This window comes from Lissotriton helveticus, chromosome 10 (genome assembly GCF_964261635.1).
Source record: "Lissotriton helveticus chromosome 10, aLisHel1.1, whole genome shotgun sequence".
Taxonomy (NCBI): domain Eukaryota; kingdom Metazoa; phylum Chordata; class Amphibia; order Caudata; family Salamandridae; genus Lissotriton; species Lissotriton helveticus.
In genome coordinates, this window is record NC_136071.1 from 229908857 (window position 1) to 229935588 (window position 26732).

At 47.0% G+C, this 26732-nt stretch overlaps 1 protein-coding gene across 1 annotated transcript in view; it reads right to left on the reverse strand.

The window, feature by feature from the left end:
• MYO15A (myosin XVA) overlaps positions 1–26732 on the reverse strand; it is a 1426381-nt gene that overhangs the window by 1115356 nt on the left and 284293 nt on the right. The window contains exons 20-21 of the mRNA XM_078662701.1: positions 23890–24014; positions 22762–22879 (exon numbers count right to left, since the gene is read on the reverse strand). Of these exons, the coding sequence (XP_078518827.1) occupies positions 22762–22879; positions 23890–24014 (243 nt within the window). The remainder of the gene's footprint in view (positions 1–22761; positions 22880–23889; positions 24015–26732) is intronic.

Sequence of the window (26732 nt, forward strand, 5' to 3'; positions counted from 1 at the left end):
CTGCAAGCCGGCCACCGGGAATTCCAGTCAGGCCGCCGCTACTCCAGAGGGGGCCGTGGTAGGCCTGACGAAGCCGACAACCAGCCCCACGTGACGGGGGGCTCAGACCACGCCCCTATCAGGCGCCGCGCAGCGATAGGCTGAAGCTGCCGCGGCCTCCAGTACTGACTGCTGATTGGCCGCTGTGGCAGAGCCTCCTTTCGCGCCTCGCACCTGATTGGTTCCCGGGCCGCCCGCGTCATCACGGACCCGGGAACAGGTCACCACCTCACCGGAGGGCTCGGGGAAGACCGAGGGCTCTCCCCACTACGAGACACCGTCGCAAGGGGCCCGGAGAGGTCCGAAGACCAAGGTAACCACCCCGGGGAGGAGGGCGGAAGGCCGGAGGAGGCCCGAGTTCGCCCCTCCCCTGGGGAAGACTGTTGCTGGGCCCCGCTGGCCCTAATTGGCCTGTTAATGTACTGGACCCGGGCCAGAGCCCTGCAGGACTCCCTTGAGGCCTGCGTTGGTTGGAAATATCCCCTGTTGGGGAACGGATTGTTCACGCTTGCCTTGTGCTGGCCCAGAGGGTTATGATTATTTCTGGCCTGATGACAATGTTCATTCCTGATTAATTTTACCTAAGGCAATGGTTCACTTCTACTTGTTGGAAGGTCATTCATCCCTGATGCAATGTTTATAATTACTTGGTGAAATGTTTCCTCTTGTCTAACAAGATGTGGCTTGGTATGTAGAGATCCGACTATTCCTAATTCATGGAATGTTATTTAAATGTCTTTCTAAGGAAATTTCTTGCAGGTGCTGACTAGGAGCAGGGCTGTTGCCAGGCCTACCATTATTTAATATTTAATATTTATTTATTTAAGTATTTATGGCCGGGTAATGTAAAACATGTGCTTCTAAGGGAAGGAAATAAGTCAATACTGCAGTGATTTTTGATTGCCCTGATTTTGGTCTTAGATAACATTTATTGATTAGAATCAAAACTTACCGGTGTGGTCTCAGTCTTTGCGTGCATTTATTGTCTCAGTGGACGCGTGTGCTGTGTAGTCACTTAACACCTGAGCTTTCGGGTGCCTACCTGCTCGTGCCAGGCTACCCCCGGGGAACTGGTGACCCCAGTTCCTACATTTGGTGGCGAGCAGGTGGGATCCAGGACTTGTGACTATACAGCACCCTCCAGTGGGACAGAGTGCGCCGCAATTAGACCAGACACCTATCGTGCATGCAAGCCTACTCGATAGACCCCCACTGTGTAACCTGAGTGTGTAGAGACCTGTGTTGACCCAGTGTTGTTACCTACGTCCTAGGGCTTTCCCTTAATTTTTATCTGGGTCCCCACCTGGCAAAATGGAGTTCCAGCTGGCCAACCTTGAAGAGTATACAGTGGTGCAGTTAAGGGAATTTTGTCAGGGAATGGGGGTGCCGGTTGGGCGGAGAGCCGCAAAGGAGGAACTCCGTACCGCCTTGAGGGCATGGGTAGGAGCCCACCCAGAGGGGAGAGGGGATGGGGGACAGGAGGGGCAGGGCACACCAAGGGAAGCGGCCACCCAAGAAGAGCTAGACCTACTGGGTATTGATGTTACCGGAAATGTGTTGCCAGGAAGACGTTCCAGGGCAAGTAGTAGTAGGTCTAGAGGGAGTATGTCGTCGCAGGAGTATGAGGACAGGAGGGAGGAGAGGCAATTAAAGTGGGAGCTTGCCAAGTTAGAGCACGAGAGGGAGAGAGAAAAGGAAGATAAACAGTTTGCATTGGAAGAAAGGAAGCTGGTGCACAAGCTTCAGCTGAAGGAGTTGGAGCTGAGAGCCTTGCAATTGAGTGTGCCAGGAAGTCCCAATGGTGGCTCAACACGAGCCTAGATTTTGGTTACCCAAGGAGGTGATAGCGAGCTACACTCAGGGGGATGACATCGCCAAGTGGTTGGAGGCATATGAAGTGGCCTTGACAGCCCATGGGGTGCCCGAGAAACACTGGGGAGGTGGCCTGTATCGTTACATCCCTCCCAATGTCAGGGACACCCTCCTGTATCTTGATAAGGCGGATCAGTTCAGATATTCCCCCATGAAGGAGGCACTTCTTAAAAAGTTTGGCCTCAACCCCGAAAGGTATCGCCAATAAGCATGGGCGGATTTTGCGAATTGGCAATCCGCGAACTTGCGTATTTACGGATTTGCAATCAGCGAACTCTCGCGAATTTGCGTTTGTTTTTTGTGTTCGCAAGGATTTCTGCCAGTTCGCGAGGGTTCTGTACCAGTTTGCAATTGTGAACTTACTTGTCGGCTCGCAACGGCCGCGACTATGTTGTTTCTACATCTGGTTCATCATCACAGATTCACAGCACCCTCTGTTTCACCACTGCCACCCTGAAGTACACCCATGCCACCCTCTGGTACATCACTGCCACCCTCTGGTTGGTTTATCACTGTAGATTATGGGGGTGAAAAAAAGCAAGCACACCTGCCCTGCTTCAACTGACATGAATTAATTTGGGGTTGATTAATGTGTCACTGAATTTAAACTTCCAGTCTGGCTGGCACCTGCTTCCTTATCTGTAATTTGCTTTCTGTTGCAGTGCAATTTTTTTTCACAGGACCTTTGTGGCCTATAGTTGCAAGTAGGCAACTGAACTCTGAAGGGGCCCCTCAGGAAGCACTACAGGGAATGGTTACTAATGATAAGATTGAACTTTTGCACCTGCTGAGTGCTTTCAGTTTTGTCTGTAATTGCTTTCTGTTGCAGTGTAATTTTTTTAACAAGACCTTTGTTGTATACTTGTAGCTATTCTCTGAGCCTGCTGTGAGGGTCAGAGCAGGGTCAAAGAATAGTTACAAGTAGGCAAATGAACTCTGAAGAGGCCCCTCAGGAAGCACTACAGGGAATGGTTACTAATGATAAGATTGAACTTTTGCACCTGCTGAGTGCTTTCAGTTCTGCAAAAATCCAAATATCCAGCAGCATCCACAAAAAGTAATCCTTCCAGGTCAAGATCCAAATCAAAGTGACCAGCACATGAAGAAAGCACTGGGAGGAGCCTGGTGGACAGGAACAGGAAGTTGGAGACTGTGGGGCACTTCCTTCCTCCCACCCCCACCCCCCAAAATGGACTCCTTGCAAAGAAAAAGTGCAGGCAAATGTCAACCTGAGGAGTTATTCTGATAAAAATCATAATTTTCAAGGTTTATGCTGCCTGCTGGTGGATTTCTTGTGCGAAATTGCAAATTTTGCAATCTCGCAATTGCGAGATTGTCGCTGCCCGCCGCATCTACGTGTTCGCAAGTGTTTACTCCCGCGAAATTGTATAGTATTCTAGTTGGCAAGTGCGACCAAGCAAAAAATCCGCTTCGCACGGATTTTACGAATTTTCGGCAAGTTCGCGAGAGTTCGCGGATTGCGAATTTACCGAAAATCCATAAAATCTGCAAGCGGAACGGATTTTACGCCCATGCTTAATCGCCAAAAGTTCCGTGGCAGCCATAAGCTGTCCGCGCAGAATTGGGTGGATTTCTTTGATTATGCCCGTAAGGCTCTGGATGGTTGGGTGCGTGGCAGCGAGGTGCATGATTATGAGGGCCTGTACAGTTTTTTTTTTGAGAGAGCACCTCTTGGATAAGTGTTTTCCGGAGCTGCGCCAACATCTGGTGGACCGCAAGCTAACTGATCCCTGTGAGCTTGCGGAGGAGGCGGATACTTGGGTTAGCACCCGGGTGTCACACAAGGGCCCCGGGGGAGATGGCCCGAAAGGCGGACAGGGCGTCCCTCAGAAGAAAGACGGGGGAGATAAAAAGAAGGAGTTCTCACGAGGCCCACAAACTAGACAGTTTGGGAGAGGAGTAGGTACCCCACCTCAGTCCAGTTCCCCAAAGCCCACTTACCCTGACAAGAGTCAGCAGCCAAAAGTTGTCCGGTGCTATGAATGCGGGGAGGTTGGACACTACAAGGGAGATGCCCAGTGTCGCAAACGACCCCCAGCCCCCACAGGTGGCAAGAGTCCCGGGGTGGCTAGTGTAGCGCTTGGGGTGGAGCTGCCCCTAGATAGGGAAGGGGAGTGGACAGGCCTGACCCTGGTTTCACTTGGGGATAGAGAGATGGTCCCAGTGAAGCCCTTACCATCTAACACTGCTAAGTACCAGCAGAGGGTGAAGGTCAATGGGGAGGAGGTGGACGCTCTGAGGGACACAGGTGCCAGCATGACCACCGTAGTGAGGCGGCTGGTGTCCCCTGAGCAAGTAGTACCTGATGTGTTCCATCCGGCCGTGTTGGCTGACGGCACTCTGAGCTAATATCCTGTGGCTCAGGTTCCCTTCGAGTGGGGAGGATTGAAAGGCCCGTTGAGAGTTGCGATAATCCCTGCCTTGCCTGTGGACTGTCTGCTAGGAAATGACCTGGAACATACCGCCTGGAAGGAAGTGGAGTTTAAGGCCCACACTGAGATGCTGGGGTTACCAGGATGGACTTGCGTGGTCACGCGGTCCATGGCTGCCCGGCAAGGAGCTCAACCCGGGTTGGACCTGAGACCATGGCCCAACCCAATGCCAATCCTGAGAATGTTGTGGAGGACACACCCCGTGTGATGGATGGGGAGCCTGTGGAGGTACCCCCGGAGTCTGCGGAGGTGGAGGTTGTTCCCATGGGGGACTTGCCGACCCTTGCCGAGTGGCATGTGGAAGGAGGCCCTACCCAGGAGGAATTCTGTCGGGCGCAGAAGGAGTGCCCCACCCTTGAAGGCATGCGGCGACAGGCCGAAGCCCAAGTGACCTACCAGGAGACCGGCAGTTTTCATGTGTACTGTCCCAACCTCAGGACACCCCCACGCCGCACGGCCCACCAGCTGTAGGCGCCCCCTCGCTGCTGCTCGCTCTCCCTTCCGCTGCTTCCCCCATCTGTGCCTCATTGTATTTTGTTTGTATTTCCCCCTTCAGTGCCTTCATTTGTATTTCGTTTTTTACCTCCCCCATCTGTGCCTTCATTTGTATTTCGTTTTTTACCTCCCCCATCTGTGCCTTCATTTGTATTTCATTCCTGTTTCACAGTAGTGTTGAACTCGTAGTGTTTCTCAGCGATTTTGCCGGTATTGTTCCCCTGTTGTGACCCCCCCTCCGCTCCCCGCTTCCCACTGCTGCTCCCTCGCGGCCCCGCCCCCTTTTATTTCTGTGTCCCCGTTGGCCACCCCACTCCCGCCTCCCAGCTGCTCCTCCCTCCCACTTCGCCTTATATGGAGCCCGCACGTACGCGCAGCGGGTGCGCCGATTGTGCCAAAGGCAAGCCCGTCTACGCCGTCCGCGCCTGGACCGCGCCCAGCGCCAGGACCCCTGGTCCTCGTCGATGCCAACCCTCCCGACGGACCTACGACGCCGCCACCCTCCACACACTCAACGCCGGCCGGAACGCCGCCTGCTACCGAGCCACCCCGAAACGTACCCATGGACCCTTCACCTCCCAAGCCTGCAAATTCACCTGCCTCCGGACCTGTACCGCACCCGACAAGCCGAGAACCAGCAGCAACCACCTCAAGTGCATCTTGCTCAACACCCACTCCATCCACAGGCACGCCGTCGAACTCTGGAACCTGCTCGACACTACATCACCGGATGCCGCCTTCCTCACAGAAACCTGGATGAACGCTTCCTCAGCGCCTGACATCGCCATAGCCATCCCGGACGGATATAAGATCACCCGGAAGGACCGTGTAAACCAGACTGGAGGTGGCATCGCCATCGTACACAAGAACACCATCCACATCACGACCAACCCCGACGACACCTTCACTGCCGCCGAACAACTCCACTTCCAGATACACACCGATCCCAAGACCACCCTCAGAGGCACCCTCATCTACAGACCCCCGGGACCACGGACACAATTCAGAGAAGACATCGCAGACTTCATCAGCCCGCACTCCCTCCCCTCCGCTGACTACATCCTCCTAGGGGACCTCAATTTCCACCTGGAGAACAACAAGGACAGCAACACCACCACCCTGCTGGACAACCTCGCCAACCTCGGACTCAAGCAACTGGTGAACACCCCCACCCACTACGCCGGCCATACGCTTGACCCCGTCTTCTCCTCCAGCAAACACATCTCCTTCAGCCACTCCACCGGACTCCACTGGACTGACCATAGCTGCATCCACTTCAGCTTCAGAAGAACAACGACCCACCACCACCCACAACAGATTCCTCGCAGGAGCTGGAGCAAGATCACCACCGAGCAGCTCACCACCGAGCAGCTCACCACCTCCCTCCGCCAGAACCCTCCCGCCAGCACAACGGACCCTAACGAAGCAGCCAGCAACCTCACACAGTGGCTCACCAACTGCGCAAATGACCTCGCACCACTGAAGAACCGTCCCAGCAGACCCGGCAGCAAGAAAACCTCCTGGTTCACCGACGAACTCAAGAACTCCAAGAAGGACTGCCGCACCCTTCAGAAAGCCTGGCGTCACGACCAGACCACAGACAACATGACTGCCCTCAAGCACGCCACCCGCAAACACCACCAGCTGATCCGCACCACCAAGAAGACAGCATTCACAGAACGACTGGACAACAACGCCCACAACAGCAAGGAACTCTTCAGCATCGTCAAAGAGCTCTCCAACTCCAGCACCGCAAACAACGACATCACCCCCTCGCAAGACCTCTGCGACTCACTCGCCTCGTTCTTCCACCGCAAGATCGCCGATATACACAACAGCTTCGGCGCACCTACCACGCACCCAACCACTGAACCAATGCCCCCCACCACCACCCTCTGCGCCTGGACCCCGATCAGCACCGAAGACACCACCAGCACGATGAACACCATCCACTCCGGATCACCAACCGACCCCTGCCCCCACCACGTCTTCAACAGGGCCGACTCCATCATCGCACCCCAACTCCGGGACATCATCAACACCTCCTTTAACACCGCCACCTTCCCGGAGATCTGGAAGCACGCCGAGCTCAGCGCCCTCCTGAAGAAACCAACAGCGGACCCCACCGACCTCAAGAACTACCGCCCCATCTCGCTCCTCTCTTTTCCCGCCAAAGTCATCAAGAAGACAGTCAACAGTCAGCTTGCCGCCTTCCTCGAGACAAACGGATCCCTCGACCCCTCGCAGTCCGGTTTCCGAGCCAACCACAGCACTGAGACCGTCCTCATCACAGCCACTGACGACATCAGATCCCTGCTCGACAACGGGGAAACAGCGGCCCTCATACTCCTGGACCTCTCCGCAGCGTTCAACACTGTCTGCCACCGCACCCTAGTGCAGCGCCTCAGCAACATCGGAGTCCAAGAGAAGGCACTGGAGTGGATCATCTCGTTCCTCGCCGGAAGAACCCAGAGAGTCCGCCTCCCCCCGTTCAGATCCGAGGCCACCGAAGTCATCTGCGGCGTACCACAAGGATCATCACTCAGCCCAACCCTCCTCAACGTCTACATGAGCCCTCTCGCAGCCATCGCACGCAAACACAACCTCAACATCATCTCCTACGCCGACGACACCTAGCTGCTCCTCTCCCTCACCAACGACCCCACCACCGCCAGAACCAGCCTGCACGAAGGGATGAAAGACGTCGCCGAATGGAGGAAGAACAGCCGCCTGAAACTGAACTCAGACAAGACGGAAGTCCTCATCCTGGGAGCATCGCCCTCCGCCTGGGACGACTCCAGGTGGCCGCCTGCCCTGGGCAGCGTACCCAAACCAACGGACCACGCACGCAACCTGGGCGTCATCCTGGACTCCTCCCTCGCGATGACCAAGCAAGTGAACGCAGCCTCATCATCCTGCTTCAACACCCTGCGCATGCTCCGAAAGATCTTCAGATGGATCCCCACCGAAACCAGGAAGACGGTCACCCAGGCCCTCGTCACCAGCCGTTTGGACTATGGAAACACCCTCTACGCTGGAACCACGGCCAAACTCCAGAAAAGACTCCAGCGCATCCAGAACGCCTCAGCACGACTCATCCTGGACATCCCGCGCCGCAGCCACATCTCCGCCCACCTGAAAGACCTGCACTGACTCCCCGTCAACTAGAGGATCACGTTCAGACTCCTCACCCATGCACACAAGGCTCTCCACGACTTGGGCCCGAAGTACCTCAACAGCCGCCTCACCTTCTACACACCCCCCCGCCAGCTCCGATCCGCCAGCCTCGCCCTCGCTTCCGTCCCAAGAATTCGGAAATCCACCGTCGGAGGAAGATCCTTCTCCTACCTGGCAGCCAAGACATGGAACACCCCCCCACTCACCTACGGCTGACCCAGGATCACCTCTCCTTCAGGAAATTACTCAAGACCTGGCTGTTCGAGCAGTAGCGACCCCCCCCTCTCAGCGCCTTGAGACCCTTACGGGTAAGTAGCGTGCTATACACATTTTTATGATTGATTGATTGATTGATTGATGGCCTCCTTTACAGTGAGCCTAATGTTCCGGTGCATGGATCCTCGAGGGCCTTAGTGGTCCCCCAATGCTACCGGGCCTTTTTTTTGGAACTGGCTCATGAGATTCCTTTGGCTGGACACCTGGGCCAGGACAAAACCTTCGCACGGTTGGTCCAGCATTTCTATTGGCCCAGGATGAGAGTTGCCTCTGACACCTACTGTAAGACCTGCAAGACTTGCCAGGCAAGTGGCAAGACTGGGACTAAAGTAAAGGTCCCTTTGGAACCACTCCCGGTGGTCGTGACCCCTTTTGAGCGGGTCGGAATCGACATCGTTGGGCCGTTGGACCCTCCGACCTCTGCGGGACACCGGTTCATCTTGGTGTTAGTGGACCACGGCACTCTGTACGCTGAGGCTATTCCTCTGAGAACCGTCACTACACCTGTGGTGGCGCAGGCCCTGATGGGGATATTTACCAGAGTGGGATTCCTCAAGGTCGTGGTTTCAGACAGGGGCACGAACTTCATGTCGGCCTACATGCAGGCCATGTGGAAGGAGTGCGAAGTGACCTACCGGTTCTCCACTCCTTACCATCCCCAGACTAACGGGCTCGAAGAGCGCTTCAACAAGACCTTGAAGGGGATGATCCAGAGCCTGCCAGAGGACTTGAGGCGGAAATGGGACATCCTCCTCCCTTGCCTGCTGTTTTCGTACCGCGAGGTACCACAGAAGGGAGTCAGGTTCAGCCCCTTTGAACTGGTCTATGGCCATCCCGTTAGGGGGCCCCTCAGCCTTGTCAAGGAGGGGTGGGAGAAGACTTCAAAGAAGCTTCCCTGTGATGTCGTGAGCTACATGCTGGCGTTCCGCAGCCAGATGGCCAAGCTGTGGAAGGAAGCCTTAGACAACTTGGAGGCTAGCCAAGCCGTCATGAAGGAGTGGTATGACCGCAACGCTCGGACGGTGGAGTTGGACGCTGGACAGAAGGTGTGGGTCATGGAGCCTGGGGAGCTTAGTGCCCTCCAGGACCGGTGGACTGGTCCGTACAAAATTGTGGAGCGTCGAGGCCAGGCCACCTATGTCGTTGACTTGAAGACCCCCCGTCAGCCCCATCGGGTGCTCCACCTCAACCGCCTGAAGCCTCACCCTGAGCGATCTGAGCTTGCTCTCCTCATGGTGATGGATGGGAGTGAGGAGGAAGAGAGTGAGTCTCTTCCTGACCTTCTGGCGGAGGGAGTTGTCCTCTCCCCATCCTTGACCCCAGAACAACAGAGGGACTGCCACCAGGTGTTGGAGCAGTACGCCTCGTTGTTCTCCCTCACGCCTGGAATTACACATCTGTGTACCCATGATGTGGACACAGTCCGCCTGTAAAAACCAAGTCTTACCGGCTGTCCGATAAAGTTAAGAACAGCATCCAGGGTGAGGTGGCAAAAATGCTGGACCTGGGAGTGATCGAACCTTCCAGCAGCCCTTGGGCTAGTCCGGTAGTGTTGGTGCCGAAAGCGGCCCCACCGGGCACCACACCAGAACTTCCGTTCTGTGTGGACTATCGGGGATTGAACTCGGTCACCAAGACAGATGCTCACCCGATCCCCCAGGCAGATGAGCTGATTGGCTGGCTGGGAGCAGCCCGGTACCTCAGCACCATTGATCTAACATCAGGGTACTGGCAGATTGCCATGGCCGATGGAGCAAAGGAGAAAACAGCGTTCTCCACCCCCGAGGGCCACTTTCAATTTAGAGTGATGCCCTTCGGGCTCAAGAATGCTCCGGCCACCTTCCAGCGGTTGGTGAACCAGGTGCTGTCTGGCCTGGAGTCCTTCTCAGCGGCGTAACTGGATGACATAGCTGTCTTCAGTAGCACCTGGGAGGACCATCTGCAGCATCTCCAGGAGGTGCTGCAGGCTTTGCAATGCGCTGGCCTGACCGTCAAGGCTAGCAAGTGCCAGATTGGACAGGGATCTGTCGTCTACCTGGGACACCTGGTGGGAGGGGGTCAGGTGCAACCCCTCCAGGCCAAAATCGAGACCATCTTGACCTGGGAGCCTCCCAAAACCCAGACTGAGGTCCGAGCTTTCCTCGGCCTCACTGGCTATTACCGCCAGTTCGTCAAGGGATATGGTACCATCGTAGCCCCCTTGACTGAGTTGACGTCCAAGAAGCAGCCCCGAAAAGTGATCTGGACGGCTGCTTGCCAAGAGGCATTCCAGACACTGAAGCACGCGATGTGCACCGCTCTGGTACTTGCAACACCTGACTTCACAAAAGAGTTCATCGTGCAGACGGACGCCTCCGAGCATGGCATAGGCGCTGTGCTTTCGCAACTCAACAACGATGGCCAAGACCAACCTGTGGACTTTATCTACAGAAGACTCCTCCCTCGGGAACGGCGATGGAGTACCATCGAGCGAGAAGCCTTCGCTGTGGTCTGGGCCTTAAAGAAGTTGAGGCAATACCTTTTTGGATCTCACTTCCTAATTCAAACCAACCACCGACCCCTTCATTGGCTCATGCAGATGAGAGGCGAAAATCCCAAGTTGCTAAGGTGGTCCATTTCCCTACAGGGGATGGACTTTCGGGTGGAACATCGACCCGGAGTTGACCACGCCAATGCTGACGGTCTCTCCCAGTTTTTCCGCCTTAGTGACGAGAACTTCCTAGAGGTTGGGTAGCTCTCCCCACTTTCAGCTGGGGGGTCGCATGTTAGACCTGTCAGCCTTAGGCCGGTCTTTCCCTATTTTTTTTCACCTTTGCCTCATTTTTCCCACCTTCTTTTTAGTTGGCCTTAGGTCTCTGGGCACCTTCCCATTGCTAATCAATGCTAAGGTGCAGGTGCTCTCTTCCCCCAACATGGCTGCAACTTACCCCTGCTACCGCAGCGTGGTCTTGTTAGATGCACTCTAGTAGCCAGGAGCTGGCTGGAACCCCTAAACATTGTAGCAATGCCAGCCTGCCTGCCTGCCTGCCCATAGCTAGAGTGAGGAAGCTCCTGGAACCTTCCAGAATAGGGGAGTGGTCGCCAACTGCCAACTGGCACTATAAAAGAAAAGGGAGGGAAACTTTCTAGTCAGTTGGAGCATCACTGACCTGGGGGACCCTACGCAGGAGACTTAGGCGGTAGGGCCTAGTCAGGAACCTATACCACTGGGGGGGACAGGGTTTAGGCGCTGCCTACCAAGCTGTGTGAGGAACACTGAACTAGCCCACTGATCTGGCCCGGCGGGAGGGGAGCCCAGGGACCACCTGAAGAGATCTGCTGAAGAAACTTGACAAGCCTTCAACTCAAACCCCCCCTTTCTTCAAGTAACTTCAACCAAAGGGCGCCAGAACCAACAAGCACCAAGAAGGAACTCCCCTGCGCTAACCAGGACTACTGGGGATCAGCCAATTCTGCCCCTCTGTCTGCCCTGTGGCCCCAGCGCTGTCCTGCCCATCTCCTCTGCTGTCTTGCCTGGACTGTCTGCTACGTGCTCTCATTCTCTAGCACTAGCATCCTGAACAGCCTAGCCAGCTGGACTGCTTGTCCTGCGCAACCGAATTGTGGCCCCCACCAGCGCCCCCCTCTGTGCCTTGGAGAAGTGCTGGAACCCTGCAGCCTGCTGCCTGCTGAAGCGCTATTGCCTGCTGAAGCGCTATTGCCCATTGGAGCGCTGTGTCACCCGAGGCGCTGTAAATTGGCCTCAAGCGCTCACCTGCTCGGTCCTATGGAGCGCTGGTAGGGACGAACCCGTGAGGAACTTTCTAGCGCTCCTCTTTCCCGCGAGGCGCTGTAAAGATCGAGCGATGTGGGCACTGTGAAACCCCCCTCCCGACTGGCATCTGCTCCGGTGGCCCCCGACGCCAGGAGAGAGCCGTCGCCGTGCTGTTGTGGGCCGTGCCCGGCCCGAGCGTGAAGAGTCCCCGCGGTGGCCCCCGGAGCCTTGGGGAAGGCCGCCGCGAACTGCAAGCCGGCCGCCGTGAATTCCAGTCAGGCCGCCGCTACTCCAGAGCGGGCCGCGCTAGGCCTGACGAAGCGGACAACCAGCCCCACGTGACGGGGGGCTCAGACCACGCCCCTATCAGGCACCGCCCAGCGATAGGCTGAAGCTGCTGCGCCCTCCAGTACTGCCTGCTGATTGGCCGCTTTGGCAGAGCCTCCTTTCGCGCCTCGCACCTGATTGGTTCCCGGGCCGCCCGCGTCATCACGGACCCGGGAACAGGTCACCACCTCACTGGAGGGCTCGGGGAAGACCGAGGGCCCTCCCCACTACGAGACACCGGAGAGCCCCGAAGACCAAGGTAACCCCACTGGGGAGGAGGGCGGAAGGCCGGAGGAGGCCCGAGTTCGCCCCTCCCCTGGGGAAGACTGTTGCTGGGCCCCGTTGGCCCTAATTGGGCTGTTAATGTACTGGACCCGCGCCAGAGCCCTGCAGGACTCCCTTGAGGCCTGCGTTGGTTGGAAATAGCCCCTGTTGGGGAACGGATTGCTCACGCTTGCCTTGTGCTGGCCCAGAGGGTTATGATTATTTCTGGCCTGATGAAATGTTCATTCCTGATTAATTTTACCTAAGGCAATGGTTCACTTCTACTTGTTGGAAGGTTATGCATCCCTGATGCAATGTTTATAATTACTTGGTGAAATGTTTCCTCTTGTCTAACAAGATGTGGCCTGGTATGTAGAGATCCGACTATTCCTAATTCATGGAATGTTATTTAAATGTCTTTCTAAGGAAATTTCTTGCAGGTGCTGACTAGGAGCAGGGCTGTTGCCAGGCCTACCGTTATTTAATATTTAATATTTATTTATTTAAGTATTTATGGCCGGGTAATGTAAAACATGTGCCTTTAAGGGAAGGAAATAAGTCAATACTGCTGTTATTTTTGATTGCCCTGATTTTGGTCTTAGATAAAATTTATTGATTAGAATCAAAACTTACCGGTGTGGTCTCAGTCTTTGCGTGCATTTATTGTCTCAGTGGACGCGTGTGCTGTGTAGTCACTTAACACCTGAGCTTTCGGGTGCCTACCTGCTTGTGCCAGGCTACCTCCGGGGAACTGGTGACCCCAGTTCCTACACAGTCCTTAATATTTTGCCATTCTAAAATCCATATTTATATTGTACCTAAAACTGATCATCCTAATTTAAATTTGATAAATTTGGCAACACAAATGACTACTTGAGCTACTTTGTATGCCTCTTAATATGGCATAGAACACACATGCTTTGCTAACAATCGTAAAACAATGATGTAAGCGTATTTGTTCAAATTATATATCCACTTTATTCTAGGCCATTTTTATATTTTGGCTTAAACTCACAATCCTTTATGTCTCTAGATTGAAATGTCTCTGCTATTTGAGAGGCCGTTTTCTAAAGTTAAAGCATTATCCAAATTGTTCACTTTAGGGAGGGTCTGAGACAAGGAAATTCCCTCAGTGCCCATTTTATTGCATCTATGAGCCATGTTGCATGTGTGGGCAGTCGTTCCCAGTACTAATCCCAGAGCTGCAAATTCGGTGGCCATTTTGGCCTTGGTGGGTCAGGTCAGGAGCCCGAACACATATTTTGCTGTAGGGGCAATCAACACGCGGGTTACCTGTCTCAAGGTGACACTGACCTACTCCCAATAACTCCGCACCTGCACACATTCCCAAACATGTGGATGAAAGTTACATTGTCAGTGCCACATTTAGGACAAATCTGAGGGTGTTGTGGGTAGATTGTATGTAGCCTCACTGTGGTTAGGTAGGTGCCTGAAAATTTGTCAATTTCAACTTTGGATTGCTAGTTATTGTTTCGACTAATTGACAGGCAAACACCCATTCCTCATCTAGTAGGGATTCCTCCTGGTTCTCCTGGCCACCATTGGTTCCTTGTTTCTATCCCCTTCCAAGTCCTTGTGACACTCCTACCCCCTCCCATCCCCTCCATCTAATATTGTTTTAAGTGTGACTGACACCTTAGGTGTTTTCGGTAACTTTGTCCAGACCTCTCTGGCATTTTTACTCAGTTGCGTGAATTGCAAGAATTTTCCCCAGCCTGCCCCAAGGGTGGCACAGGCATCAGTACAGGTTATGAACTTATCAGCCGGATATGGAAATCTAGACTGCATCCAGATTCTTAAAAGTATGGCCCAGGATGCAATATATGTAGTTTTGCATTGTATACAAGCAGCAGGGAAGGGACATGATTGTCATTCATCCTACCCATAACCGATATAGGGAATTTATTCAACCGACACCGCCAAACTCGTGAATCCCTTCCCATTTTGTAGGTCTTTTGCCAGTCCACATCCTGTATATCTTTAAGATATTTGGTGCATATTCTGGGCTCTACATAAAATGAGGCAAATTTGTCCTGTATTCACGGGCATCGCGAAGCCCACAATCTAGATACACCTACCCCTCTAGGATAGATAGCACAGGTTTTACTTAACTCAATGTGTATATGTATTATAGTGACAAAGGTGACTTCTTCGAACAAAATTGGTAACAGGCAATGAACAAATTAAAAAATTAGTATAGCATAATCAATCTTTGCCTCTCTAACTCCTGATTGTGCAACACCATAAAATGACTACTCTCAACATTTCGGCCTGCATTTACTCCACAGCACACCCTACTGGATACCAGGGAATTTTTCTGTAGAAAGTTGATGTTTATCAGCGCAGTAAGTTTTCGATCTGAGGTTTTCATGAGGAATACACCAAAGCCTGACTGGATAGAGATCAGGGCTATTCTGGAGAAGTGCATTGAAGACCAATGTAAGTACACATTTCCGTATGTTGGAGGATAGTGGCTGGAAGTGAAATTACTGCAAAAATGGTAATATAACCGGTCAGGCTGCAAAATAATTATGTTGCTTCTGGAATCTTCAACCAATCCTTTGAAAGACTTTAAGAAACAACGAGTTGTAAGCATCTAAGTAAGACCCTCAATTGTTCTAGCAATAGTTTCCATTTCTTTTTCTTCCAGAAAAGGGCTCAGTGTAGGAAGATGTTTAGGTTCAAGTGACATACTCTGGTTAGAAAGTTAGTTTGCTTCTCCATGACACAGTGGCATCAATCTCACTTTTGGCCCACATTACAATATTCTGATGGGGCAGTTAATGAGAGTAACTGGCCCCCTCGTAATTCTAAGTTTTCAATTTCACCCAGAGATCTGCCAGCTGAAGGCAGCTGACTTCTCCAGGTGAAGCATCTTGCGAGACTGGTAAATTACAAGCAGAAACTAACCGCCCCCACTCCCCTGTAATTTTTTTTTTCTCAGTGAAACTTCAGTGTTTGATGGTGACCCCATCAGCAGTAAAGATAGGAGGAACAGGAAAATACAAGCAAGGAAACATCTGTCATTGCTACAGCCGACGTGCCGGCAGTAAGACTCTGGAGTGAGGAAACCTCCGATGGAGACCCAACTATAATAGATCAAAATCTAGATCAGGATCTAGTAGACTGACCAACTAACCAGTTCTAGTCCCGGCTGCTCCAATCAAACACCAATAGATATTATATTGAAAGCCATCTCAGAGTAACGATTGGAGGCAAAATCTGACCACTTGAAAACTCATAATGCTTGTAAAAAACTACAGAATACTGTGCGACGCTTAGTAAAATCATGTAATGATTTCACAGATAGGATGGCGGAAGCTGAAGGACGTATTTCCTCATTAGAGGACCAAGTAACACATATTAAAACCAGCCTCGACGATTTCAAGGGGCAGAAAGAAGATGTGAACTCTAAATTGACTGATCTGGAAAATAGACTTCGCCGTAATAACCTACGAATTTTGGGTGTTCCAGAAGGAAGCGAGGGACAAGATGTACGACAGTTTGTGGTGGAACTTTTTGATGAAGCCTTTCCTGATGTTAAAGACTGGCAATGGTCTCAGGAGAGTCAGAGGGCACATCGCTTTCCTTTTCGTAAAACAACCCGGAACACCCAACTCGGCAATATCCTCGAGCTATTCTGATATCTTTGAATACATTTCTGGCAAGACAAAAATTATACGATCTCGCGAGGCCTGATAAAAAACGCTCTGGAAAGGGTATAGAGTTTTTTGTGCGTCCCGACTACTGCCATACTACTGTAGAAAACCGCTGGAGAATGCGTCAACTGATTGATCCTTTTAAAAAAAAGGGTGCTCAAGCTTTCCTGCTTCAACCATGCACATTAAAGATTGTATATAAGGGTCAAAATAGATTCTTTACCGCTGAAGCTCTAGCAAAAGCGTACTTGAATACACTAGCGTGAGGAGTATTATATGAGTTCTAGATATTAGTGTTTTGTTCAACATAACTCACGCTTTTCTATGGTTCAGAATTATGGATCCGCCCAAACATCTGTGGCGCTCTCACATACATCACCGGGGCAATAGGCCCCTTTGCCTTATTGTTGGGGGAGGGCCACTGGGGGGGGTGCGTTGGGGCTTGGGTGGGAAGGTCACGGGGGGTGTGCTGGGGGAAAAAAAAGGGAAAAATTCGGTCAAGGTCATAGAATATTGTGCTGAAATAAATTGTTTTCTTTTTACCGATGTAATGGTACAATGTTTTAATGTAATTTTTGCAATGAATCTATGTAGTAGCTATGGCGAGCTGTAATTTTCGAATGTGCTCATTTAATGTATGTGGCCTTAATAATGTGCATAAACGTAAGCGTGTGATGCAGGAAATTCGTTTAATACAACCTGATATAATATGCATTCAAGAGACGCATATACCGTGGACAAAAAGACAAGTTCTGAATGATTTGGGGCTTATAGTGTTGGCTGCCTCTCAACAATCGACCATGAATCGAGGCGTGGCTATATTGGGTCGACGATCTGTAATCGCAACTGGTAAAATTAAAGTAGACAGCTTAGGACGATGGGCAATTGCGGAATGTGTTATAGGCAATACTGTCACTACAATCTGCACAGTATACGGTTCTAATATCGATGACGCTTCAGTGATAGAATATCTAAATGTAGAATTAGCTCTCTGGAGCACCCCATTATTTTTATTGGGGGATTTCAATATTCATGGGGAATTGTATACTTGGAATTTAAAATTTACTAGATATCAAGGCAGGAAACCCAAGGTATTTAAGGCATTACGTCAACTCTTAGATCAGCATGGGTTGATTGATGGGTGGCCCGTGGTAAACCTGAGGGATCCTGGCTTTACTTTTTTTTCTTCGCCGCACAAAAAATGTGTGCCAATAGACTATATTTTCATACCTGGACATATGGCACAAGGATCCTGTATGTCAGTTAAACCACGCATCACATCAGATCACGCTCCAACCGTTATAGATGTACCCATATCTAACACCCAACGAATACAAAGATCCTTTACTTTCAATAAAAAACTCTTATTAGATGAAATATATGCGAAGCAAGTAATAGACTGGTCTCAGCAATATTTTGATCTTAATAGAGGCTCTACATCTTATGCAATGGTATGGGACTGCTTCAAGGCAGGACTACGAGGCGAAACTTGTAGTTACAGCTGGAGCCTACAACAGAAAAAGAAAAATATATTGACACAATTAACACAAGATCTAATAAATGCAGAACATGATTTAATGGATGATATTAGATTACATCGAGATAGTGAAACTTCACAAAACGAAGTTGCGAAGCATAAAGCCAAAATAAATGGGGTATGGAGTCAGGATATAGCACAGCAATACAAGACTTTTCGTGCAGAAAGATATGAATATGGGGAAAAAGTGGGCAGATGTTTAGCTCAAAGAATGCGTGGGAGACAGACCATACAGCGTATAACCTCTATAGAAAATAACCAGGGCACTCTAATTGAGTCATCTGAGGGGATTCTACAGGTCTTTTATGAGTATTACACAAATCTCTATACCCAAGAAGACTTTTCATCTGATCAACTCGATCAGTATATAGATAAATTGGAACTGTCTCAATTAGATTTGGCACAGCAGGAACAACTAGAGCTCCCAATTACAATTGAAGAACTCGAGACCTCCTTGAAAGAACTTGCCCTGGGGAAAGCTAGTGGTCCTGATAAACTCCCGCTAGAAATCTATCAAATGCTATTCCCCATAATTAAGAATGATATGCTTGCAACGTTTTTAGAAGCCCAAAATGGCTATCCGCCGCCATCATGGGAAGAAGCAAGCATAGTTATATTTCGCAAAAAAGATAAACCTTCACATCTACCAGGGTCATACCGGCCCATTTCACTTATAAATGCTGACGCGAAATTATATTCTAAAATCTTTTCCAACCGATTGAGTCAAATCGTTCAAACTTTAGTTTCAGAACAACAGCATGGCTTTCTCCCAGGCCGCGGTACGATTAATCATATACACCGGGTTATTGCAACTTTAGATTATGCTACTACAAATCATCTAGATGTTGGATTGGTATTCTTAGGCGCAGAGAAAGCGTTTGATCGTGTTTCATGGGTATTTCTATGGTCGATTTTGAAGAAAATGGGATTTGGACTACGCTTTATATCTGCTCTACAAATCATGTATAGACACCCGAGGGCTAAGATATGTATTTCGGGGCAAGAATCAATGGCAGTCAAAATCACGCGGGGTACACGGCAGGGGTGTCCCTGCTCACCTCTTTTATTTGCTATGTATACAGAACCATTGCTAAAGGTATTAATGTCATCCCAACATATACAACCCATGGTCTTGCCTGGAGGTAACATACGTGTGTTAGCTTATGCTGATGACATTGCAGTAATAACATCTGACCCTGAATCTGCACTAATTGAAATAGAAAATCTGACTTGTGAATTTGGGAAAGTGTCATGGTACAAACTTAATGTTCAGAAAACACAGGTAATATGCTCAGGAGGATTATGTACTAATGATAGTAGAGTTACTCTAGAGGCCAAATATTTAGGCATTAAAATTAGATTGTTACCTCAACAGCTAGTTATGGTAAACTGGTCAGATATACTAGCATCAGTTAAAAATCAACTAGAGAAGGTTGAATGTCTACATCTATCATTGGTTGGGAGACGTAATGTTTTAAAAATGACTATCTTACCGAAAGTTCTATATTACTTTCGAGCAATACCATTGGAGATATCCACACTACAATTGAAGAAATTGCAATCTATAACTGATCGTTTTCTATGGGGTTGGAAATCTTCGCGGAGAGCATCTAAATATATGACACTACCAATCCTAAGTGGGGGGTGGGGAGTCCCGAATTTTGCATTATATATTTTGGCATGTTTAATGCAAAACAATAAATATTTTTCCGTAGGGGGAACTCCACCCTCATTTGAAAACCTAGATATCTTTTCTCTTTTACTTGGCCCACAATCTCGGCAAATGCTGCTTCGTTTTCTAGAACCAAGCTATTATAAAAGAACTAGATTTAAACTTATAATGTCCGCCTTTAAAGGATGGCGATCTATAAGGAAGCTTATTTCATTGAGACGTATTAATTTTTATACTCCTTGTAACTCTATAGAACTGCTTCCGTTGATATTCAGGGACCGCATTATGGGCATATGGCGGGGAAAAGGTATAACAGCTATCGGTGACATGTTTAAAAATGGCACATTTGCTTCATTCCAGGAGCTAAAAGATGAATATAGCCTTTCCCAACATGATTTTTTTCAAGTATTTGCAAATACGGAACTTTATCTTTACACATCCAAATATTGTACCACTATGCTATAATGAATTTATTGAAATACTCAAAAAGCCAACTCGTATAGGGATTATATACAACTATCTGTTAAATCTACAGCAGGACGATTTGGAACAGCAGGAATTAAAATGGTGTACGAGACTAGGTACATCTGTAGTACCTTTTCAAGAATCAATATGTATGGCTTATAAAATAATTTTATCTGCCAATCTATATTCACAGCATTATAAAACTTTATTTAATCTTTATTATACACCACTTAAAATGTTAAAATGGAGTAATCGTAACAACGGGAAATGCTATAGATGCCAATGTGATCTAGCAGATATTATACATATCTTTTCAGACTGTCCTATATTAAAACCTTTTTTTGTATCCATAGAAATTTTCTTAGGACATATTACAAAATGCGATGTTAAAATTTCAAGAGAGATGATAATTTTTGGTTTATCAAATGATAATGAATTGTTCTTAGGTTATCAAGAAAATAGATATATTATATTCATGGCTATGGCTGTAGCTCGCCTTTGTATATCATCAATGTGGCTAAAGCCCGCAGCACCTACATATGAAATGTGGCGAGCAAAGTTTTATAATATTTTTCATTTAGAATTTAATCTATATCGCATTAAATCAATTGTGAAAAAGCGCAGAGGATACAAAATATGGCAGACTTTGATAGATTATTTAGATCACTAGTGATTACTATTTCTGTTATCAAATGAGATTATCTGCTTAGACGTTACTTACTTTATGTTAAACCATTTTTTTTTTACTGCTTACAAGTTTATCTATCTATGCTGAATATGTAAATCATAAAGCTAATATATGGATATGCTGTTCATGATATGATATAATCTCTTCATATGTTTATTTTTGTGTATATATGGCCTTGAACTGAATCAATAAAAAAAAAAAAAAAGAAACTTCAGTGTTTACATTTTAATCCCCAGATACTCTGTCCTGATGGATTAACTAATACCCCCATTTCAGTAATTCTGGAGAGGGTCGTGCAGTTACTATCCGAGTTAAAATGGCTTTCAGTATTAGGCCTCAAGTGTCTTTACATTATAGGTTACAGTTAACTGCATGTTGCCAATGCACATGTATTCATGAAGTTAATTTTGTTTCAAAACTAAATGTAGGGAGCGAACTAACAATACTTTTCGTCTTGTTTACAGTCTGTCAATTTTTGTTTGATCAGTTCTCTGCCACATCGATGACTGCATTCAAAGGGTATCCTGTTCCAAATTGTAGTTAAGATGCATGATAACTTGAGCATTGTGCACGTTTGTCTGGAAAATTCCCCCGACATTTAGGGGTACATCAAGCACATCCAAAGGAGGAGCCAAGAACTCCCCACACTTTACCTGGGACGATGTAAGCCAACCCAGTGAATTAGTTTTGACTTCAGTAACAGACTCTTGGCTCCCTAGTAAAATGGAATTACGAATCATAATGAAGAGGGAGGATGGATTTAGCAACATCAATACAGTAGCATTGCCTATGTCGACTACCTCCTGCAACCTTTCCCCAACAACAAGAATGAACATTTCTACAACTTATTCCAGCTTGAAGCCAAGCCTCAAATCTCCCAGTAGTTTGAGATTAAGGATAGTTTGTAGTTTGGAAAGTACAACTTTCTCTAGAATTTTTGACAAGCATGGAGCAACTGCCATATGCCAAAAACTGGCTGGGTTCTTAGGGAGCAAACATGCTTTTGGCAACAAAAGAAGCCACTAACATACGTTTAAGAAATTTGGTACAAGTTGTCCTGAACTTCAATGATATATAACTGTGACAAGAGAAAGTTTGAAAGGTTTTACTATAATTGTTGGGCAGTGATGAACTAAGCACCTGGTAGTATTCACACCACCTGGTTTTAAGTAGTTGGCTTTAGTTTAAGAAATGGTAATTCTGAGTTGCCTACTTAAAAGGTAGTGGAAGAGTCTATAGTACAGTGCTTGCATGTTACAATGATCACTATTAGCGTATTAACCAAGTTGTAACCTTATCAAAGATAATAATTGGAGTTTTCTGTGGTTTCAATGTTTTGTTTTTGATAATTGCCAACATTGGTAGCTTTCTTTAGACATATTTCTTTGGTTCAGTTGTTATCCTTTATCACATATATAGTAAAATTGTCTTTTTTGCCAGTCAATGGCTTTTCTATATTTTGTTCTGGGTTCAATCAAGCTTATATTTGTACTATTTAGTGGTGGCTGATCTAAGCTTGATTTCGGTTCTCCAAGATCCCTGGTGAACTATCTCTGGGAAGGTTTCTAGTCCTCAGCTTTCATTTTCCACATCAGTGCATTGTGGAATTTGAAGTCAAATTTAGTTTAATTGAACCCAATGGATTATCACTTCTGAAAGCACTTGTTTCCAATTTGAAACAACAAAGGCTTGAAAAAGTGTGCCTTCTTCCTGACATTGGAGAAGATGGAAACAATAAAATGTATTCAAGGCTTACCACAAAAACTGGAATATGCAAAATGTCGTCATCACTCAAAGGTAAATTGCAAGACAGACACTCACATAAAATAACTGACGGACAGACAGGAAGGTAGGCAGACAGGTACAATTTTTTTTAAATTTACAATTCACAAAGGACAATCCTGCATAATACTTCTGATTCTAGCAATGTTAGAAAAATATTCTTTGGACTTTTTTTTATCCAAAATGAGTCAATCAGCCTTACCATTGTCAGGTATTAAGTATATATGAATATTCTGTACTGTGAATGATGGTTGAGAGCAACATCGGTCATGGAACCTACCTTGGTGGATCCAATGCAGTACATTGTGTCAGCAACAGGGCAAATTTTCTTGATCACTGAGACACAGTTCTCACCATCTGCAGGAATGTTTTGACTTAGTCCTAAGACACACTTGTATCTGAGAAGCAATGTGGGATAAGAAATAGTGCAAGTTCATAAGTAAGTAGATAAAAAGATGGGACAGAGACACACATGAATAGGGGCAAACTATCATTAATACAGCAGATGAGTCACTGGCTGATCAGAGGCAAGAGGCACCCATTGTTCCCCACATATGCCTGTGGTTTGTCATGAAACAGGAGGCAAAGGAGCCCATTTTACTTGTTTGCTTTAGGAATCAAGACACCCTGATTAAACACGGCACGTGTTGCCCTCATGCTGTATTACTTTCAGGAGACTTTTCTGTGAGTCTATGGCTTTATAAGGCCTGAAAGAGAGTCACCAAACAGTGAACCCTTTCAACTCGAAAATAGGTGTGTCAAAAAACTGACAGAAAGTGTTGTAAATTCGATAGGGTAAGATGTGAGAAGGTAGACTGCAAAAATATCTGCCGGAGAAACAAATAGCCCTAAACATAAACTAACAAAATCTTGACCGCTCATAAGTGCCTTCATAAAGTAATTAGTATCTGAATCTAAACACTTGCATCACATTTCTATGACTAGTACATTAGTATAAGGTGATTTAGGCCGGATTAAGGAAGGGAGAACAGTTTGAAATAAAAAAATTTCAGTAAAGATTTAAACAATCTATATTTTGGAGTCTACAGGTTTGTGAAAGATGTTTTACCATCTTTGTATTCATATGGAAGGTGTTAGGAAACCATGAGCAGGCTTATCTATTGAGGGAATGGGTTGTTGCAGTCTGAAGTGTTGCATTTTAATTTCTTTTGCAGTTTCAATTAACCCCTTTGGTGCTCATGATGGAACTCGTTCCGTCATGAGCATCGGTCGCGCTATGCTCATGACGGAACCGTTCCGTCATGACCACACCCGCAAATGGAATGTTCAGCACTGGGGAAGAATCGGCGCCGCAGACAAGGTGTTAATATGTAGACATTTCTGCGCCAGGGACTCTCAAGATTATATAGAATAGGAAGAAACTCCTTCGATGGATGCATCTGATTACCTGCTGATCAAGATGTGGAACGGGATGCGGACTGGGTAACCCTCTTTACGGATCCGAATAGTTTCAAGAATTCCTGAATATTTCAGCTGCCCACCAACTACATCCATCTCAAACAACCCAGGTTCCTATGAAGAGAGGAATAACATTGCTTACTGTAACATCATCTTTATTAGCAACTTCATTTTATTTTGAGACTGAGGCTCATTTAAAATGAGCATAGTAATGGTTTACAATCCATTATGATAATAATATCCCAAAACATACAATGGAACACACTTAGATAGCATTTAGGTGTGCTCAAAATGCCACAATCCTGTCAAATAGGAAAAGTGCATGCTAGAGAAATATTTCATACTATAGTAAATGTTTACATGTTATAAACAGTTTAAACTCTTTACTGCTACATACATGGTGGTTTATCAGACATCACCACCCACTATGTGGCACTGACCTCAACATCACCCCACTTGTCTCCCAATGTGTCAGTAAACTTCTATTCAGACAGTACTCCTTTATTTAAATTGGGTTTCAGGAACAAATCTAGAGTGGTAATACACACAAGTCACTGAATAGCAGATATGTACTGTTTGGCAGCTTAGGGGTCAATAATAGAACCACAGCACCTCTCACATGTGGCCCTAAGGGGTGGCGAAGGCACATCAGAAAATGAGAAAAACTTCTACACAGGAAGGTCACTTAAAATTATGACATTGTAGACAAGCTTCTAAATTTGAACGTTTCCTTCCAAAGTTAGTCTCCCAGGGTGGAGAATCCTGCCAAATGTGCACATGTAATAACATAAGCCTTACTCAGGTAACATTATGGGGCATCATTACAGTAACTGACAAAATGATGATCACCTGTGGCTAGCTATGAGATCTCTGTCAATGAAGCTGAAACAGAAGTCTAGGTAATTGATGCCAGACGCCAGGTACAAAAGAACACACACTTTGTTTCAAATATCCATGATTAGTGAATACAAGGGGTAAGTGCGAAGTATGAATGGGTAACAATTGTGTCAAATGTTGCAGGGAGATGGTAGAGGCTCTGAGGGAAGAAAACAGTCTACAGATGACAGTAGCTTACGTAGTTTAGTTTTGAGTGTTGTGGTTCTGATGTAGATCTTTGAAGGTCACTTTTGAGTTCAGAAGGTAGAGACTGAGGCAAGTTTCAAGTCAGACTTAGATTTGTGATAGGTCCCTGTTCATGTTTTACTCCATCACTGTTTAGAGTGATTTGAGTTTATAGAGAAAGGTTTGTTAGAACATCTCAGTTTTACGTTTTTCAAAACGATTTGCACACATACATTTGCCACCTGAACTAGAGTTTGCAGATTGTCAAGGAACATATAGTGAGGGGCCACTCTAAGATGATACCCTGGACCAGAGTCCCAGAAGGTGAAGTGCATGCTACTGATAACTTTGAACTCAACCCTGAAATTCACAAGGAACCACTGTAGTCATGTTACAGAAAAAATTTCAATGTTGAAACTTGCTCATGTTCAGACCTAGTCATTTGTCTGATTTTGTACTAATCATATACTTTCATTCTTTTTTTGAGTAGGCTGGTGTAGATTACATTACAGGAATCGACTTGTGCGCCCATGAAAAGTACCCCCATTAAATCAACTCAGTTGTTATTTTGTAGGAGTTATATCAGCTTATAGAACATAGACAGCTAGACATTTAGGTCCTAGACCTAAAGTTTTCCTCCAATTCAGTGGAGGTCCATGTCAAACATTTTGCCCAGTTCCTTGCTCTTTGCTTTGCAATGGAAATGAACTACATTTCCTTCAATAAAGCATGGTCCAATAAAAGAAGCTTTCTTTTGAAACTGACATATATAGATTTGGATGTCCCTACAAAAATAACCTAAAATGCAGATTATTCTGTTTGATTACCTGAGCTGGTTGCTCAGGCACATCAAAAAGCAGCCTGGAAAAGGTGAATCCTTGAGGTTTGCTGCTTGATATTCTCATCTTAGAAGAACAGTCTGAACAATGCATCCCAGACTTTCATTATTTTGGTCATGAAGTTAAGAAAGAATGTTTTGCTGCATGTAACTGATGAGACATAGCTTTGATTTCATTTATCTATCTAGGTTAAAAACCTATTGCAAGTTGGATGCATTTAAAAAAAAAACTATTTCAGAATTGGCCCTCACAATGCTGTACAGCTGGACAAAGGAATATTTTCAGAGAATATGGATTGGCGTGTTCACTAAAATGTTCCAGTTTCTCTCTTTCATGTTGAGCCATTGTTTTATTTTTTTAAGAGAAAAACATGTATGGTATGAATCATGTTCGGATGGAGAGCCAGAAACCAATCCTCTGCTTTTAGCGGGTCTAGTGATTTTACTTAAACAGCGTAGTACAATTTTTGAAAATCAGTCTTACTTTTTTAGACTTGCCAGAACTGTATGGGGTCGAAATGGGAAAATGTGACTGGACACCATCCCGTATGGTAACTGTTGGGGTACAGAATCACTAAATTCCATTAGGAAAGATTTGGTTTGAAAACATTTGTTCTTTAAGGCTTTACAAGTTAGGCAAGGCGTAAGTAGAATTCCAACACTATCCATTTGAAAGTCTTAAGAAAAAAATGGAAAGTCAGAAGAGCTGATTGTAATAGTCTGTACAAAGAGAAATGGGGAGTGAAGCAAGAGAAATGTCAAAGTTAAAGAACTGTTTGTTAACTACTTTAAAATTATTACTGAGTGCCCACAACTGAGAAAGACACTTTAGATACAATATAAAGTATGAAGAATGTGACTTCCTAGATTAAAACATTTGATTAATTTGCCATTCTCCAGAATTAAAACATCCCGAAAGATCTTAACTAAAT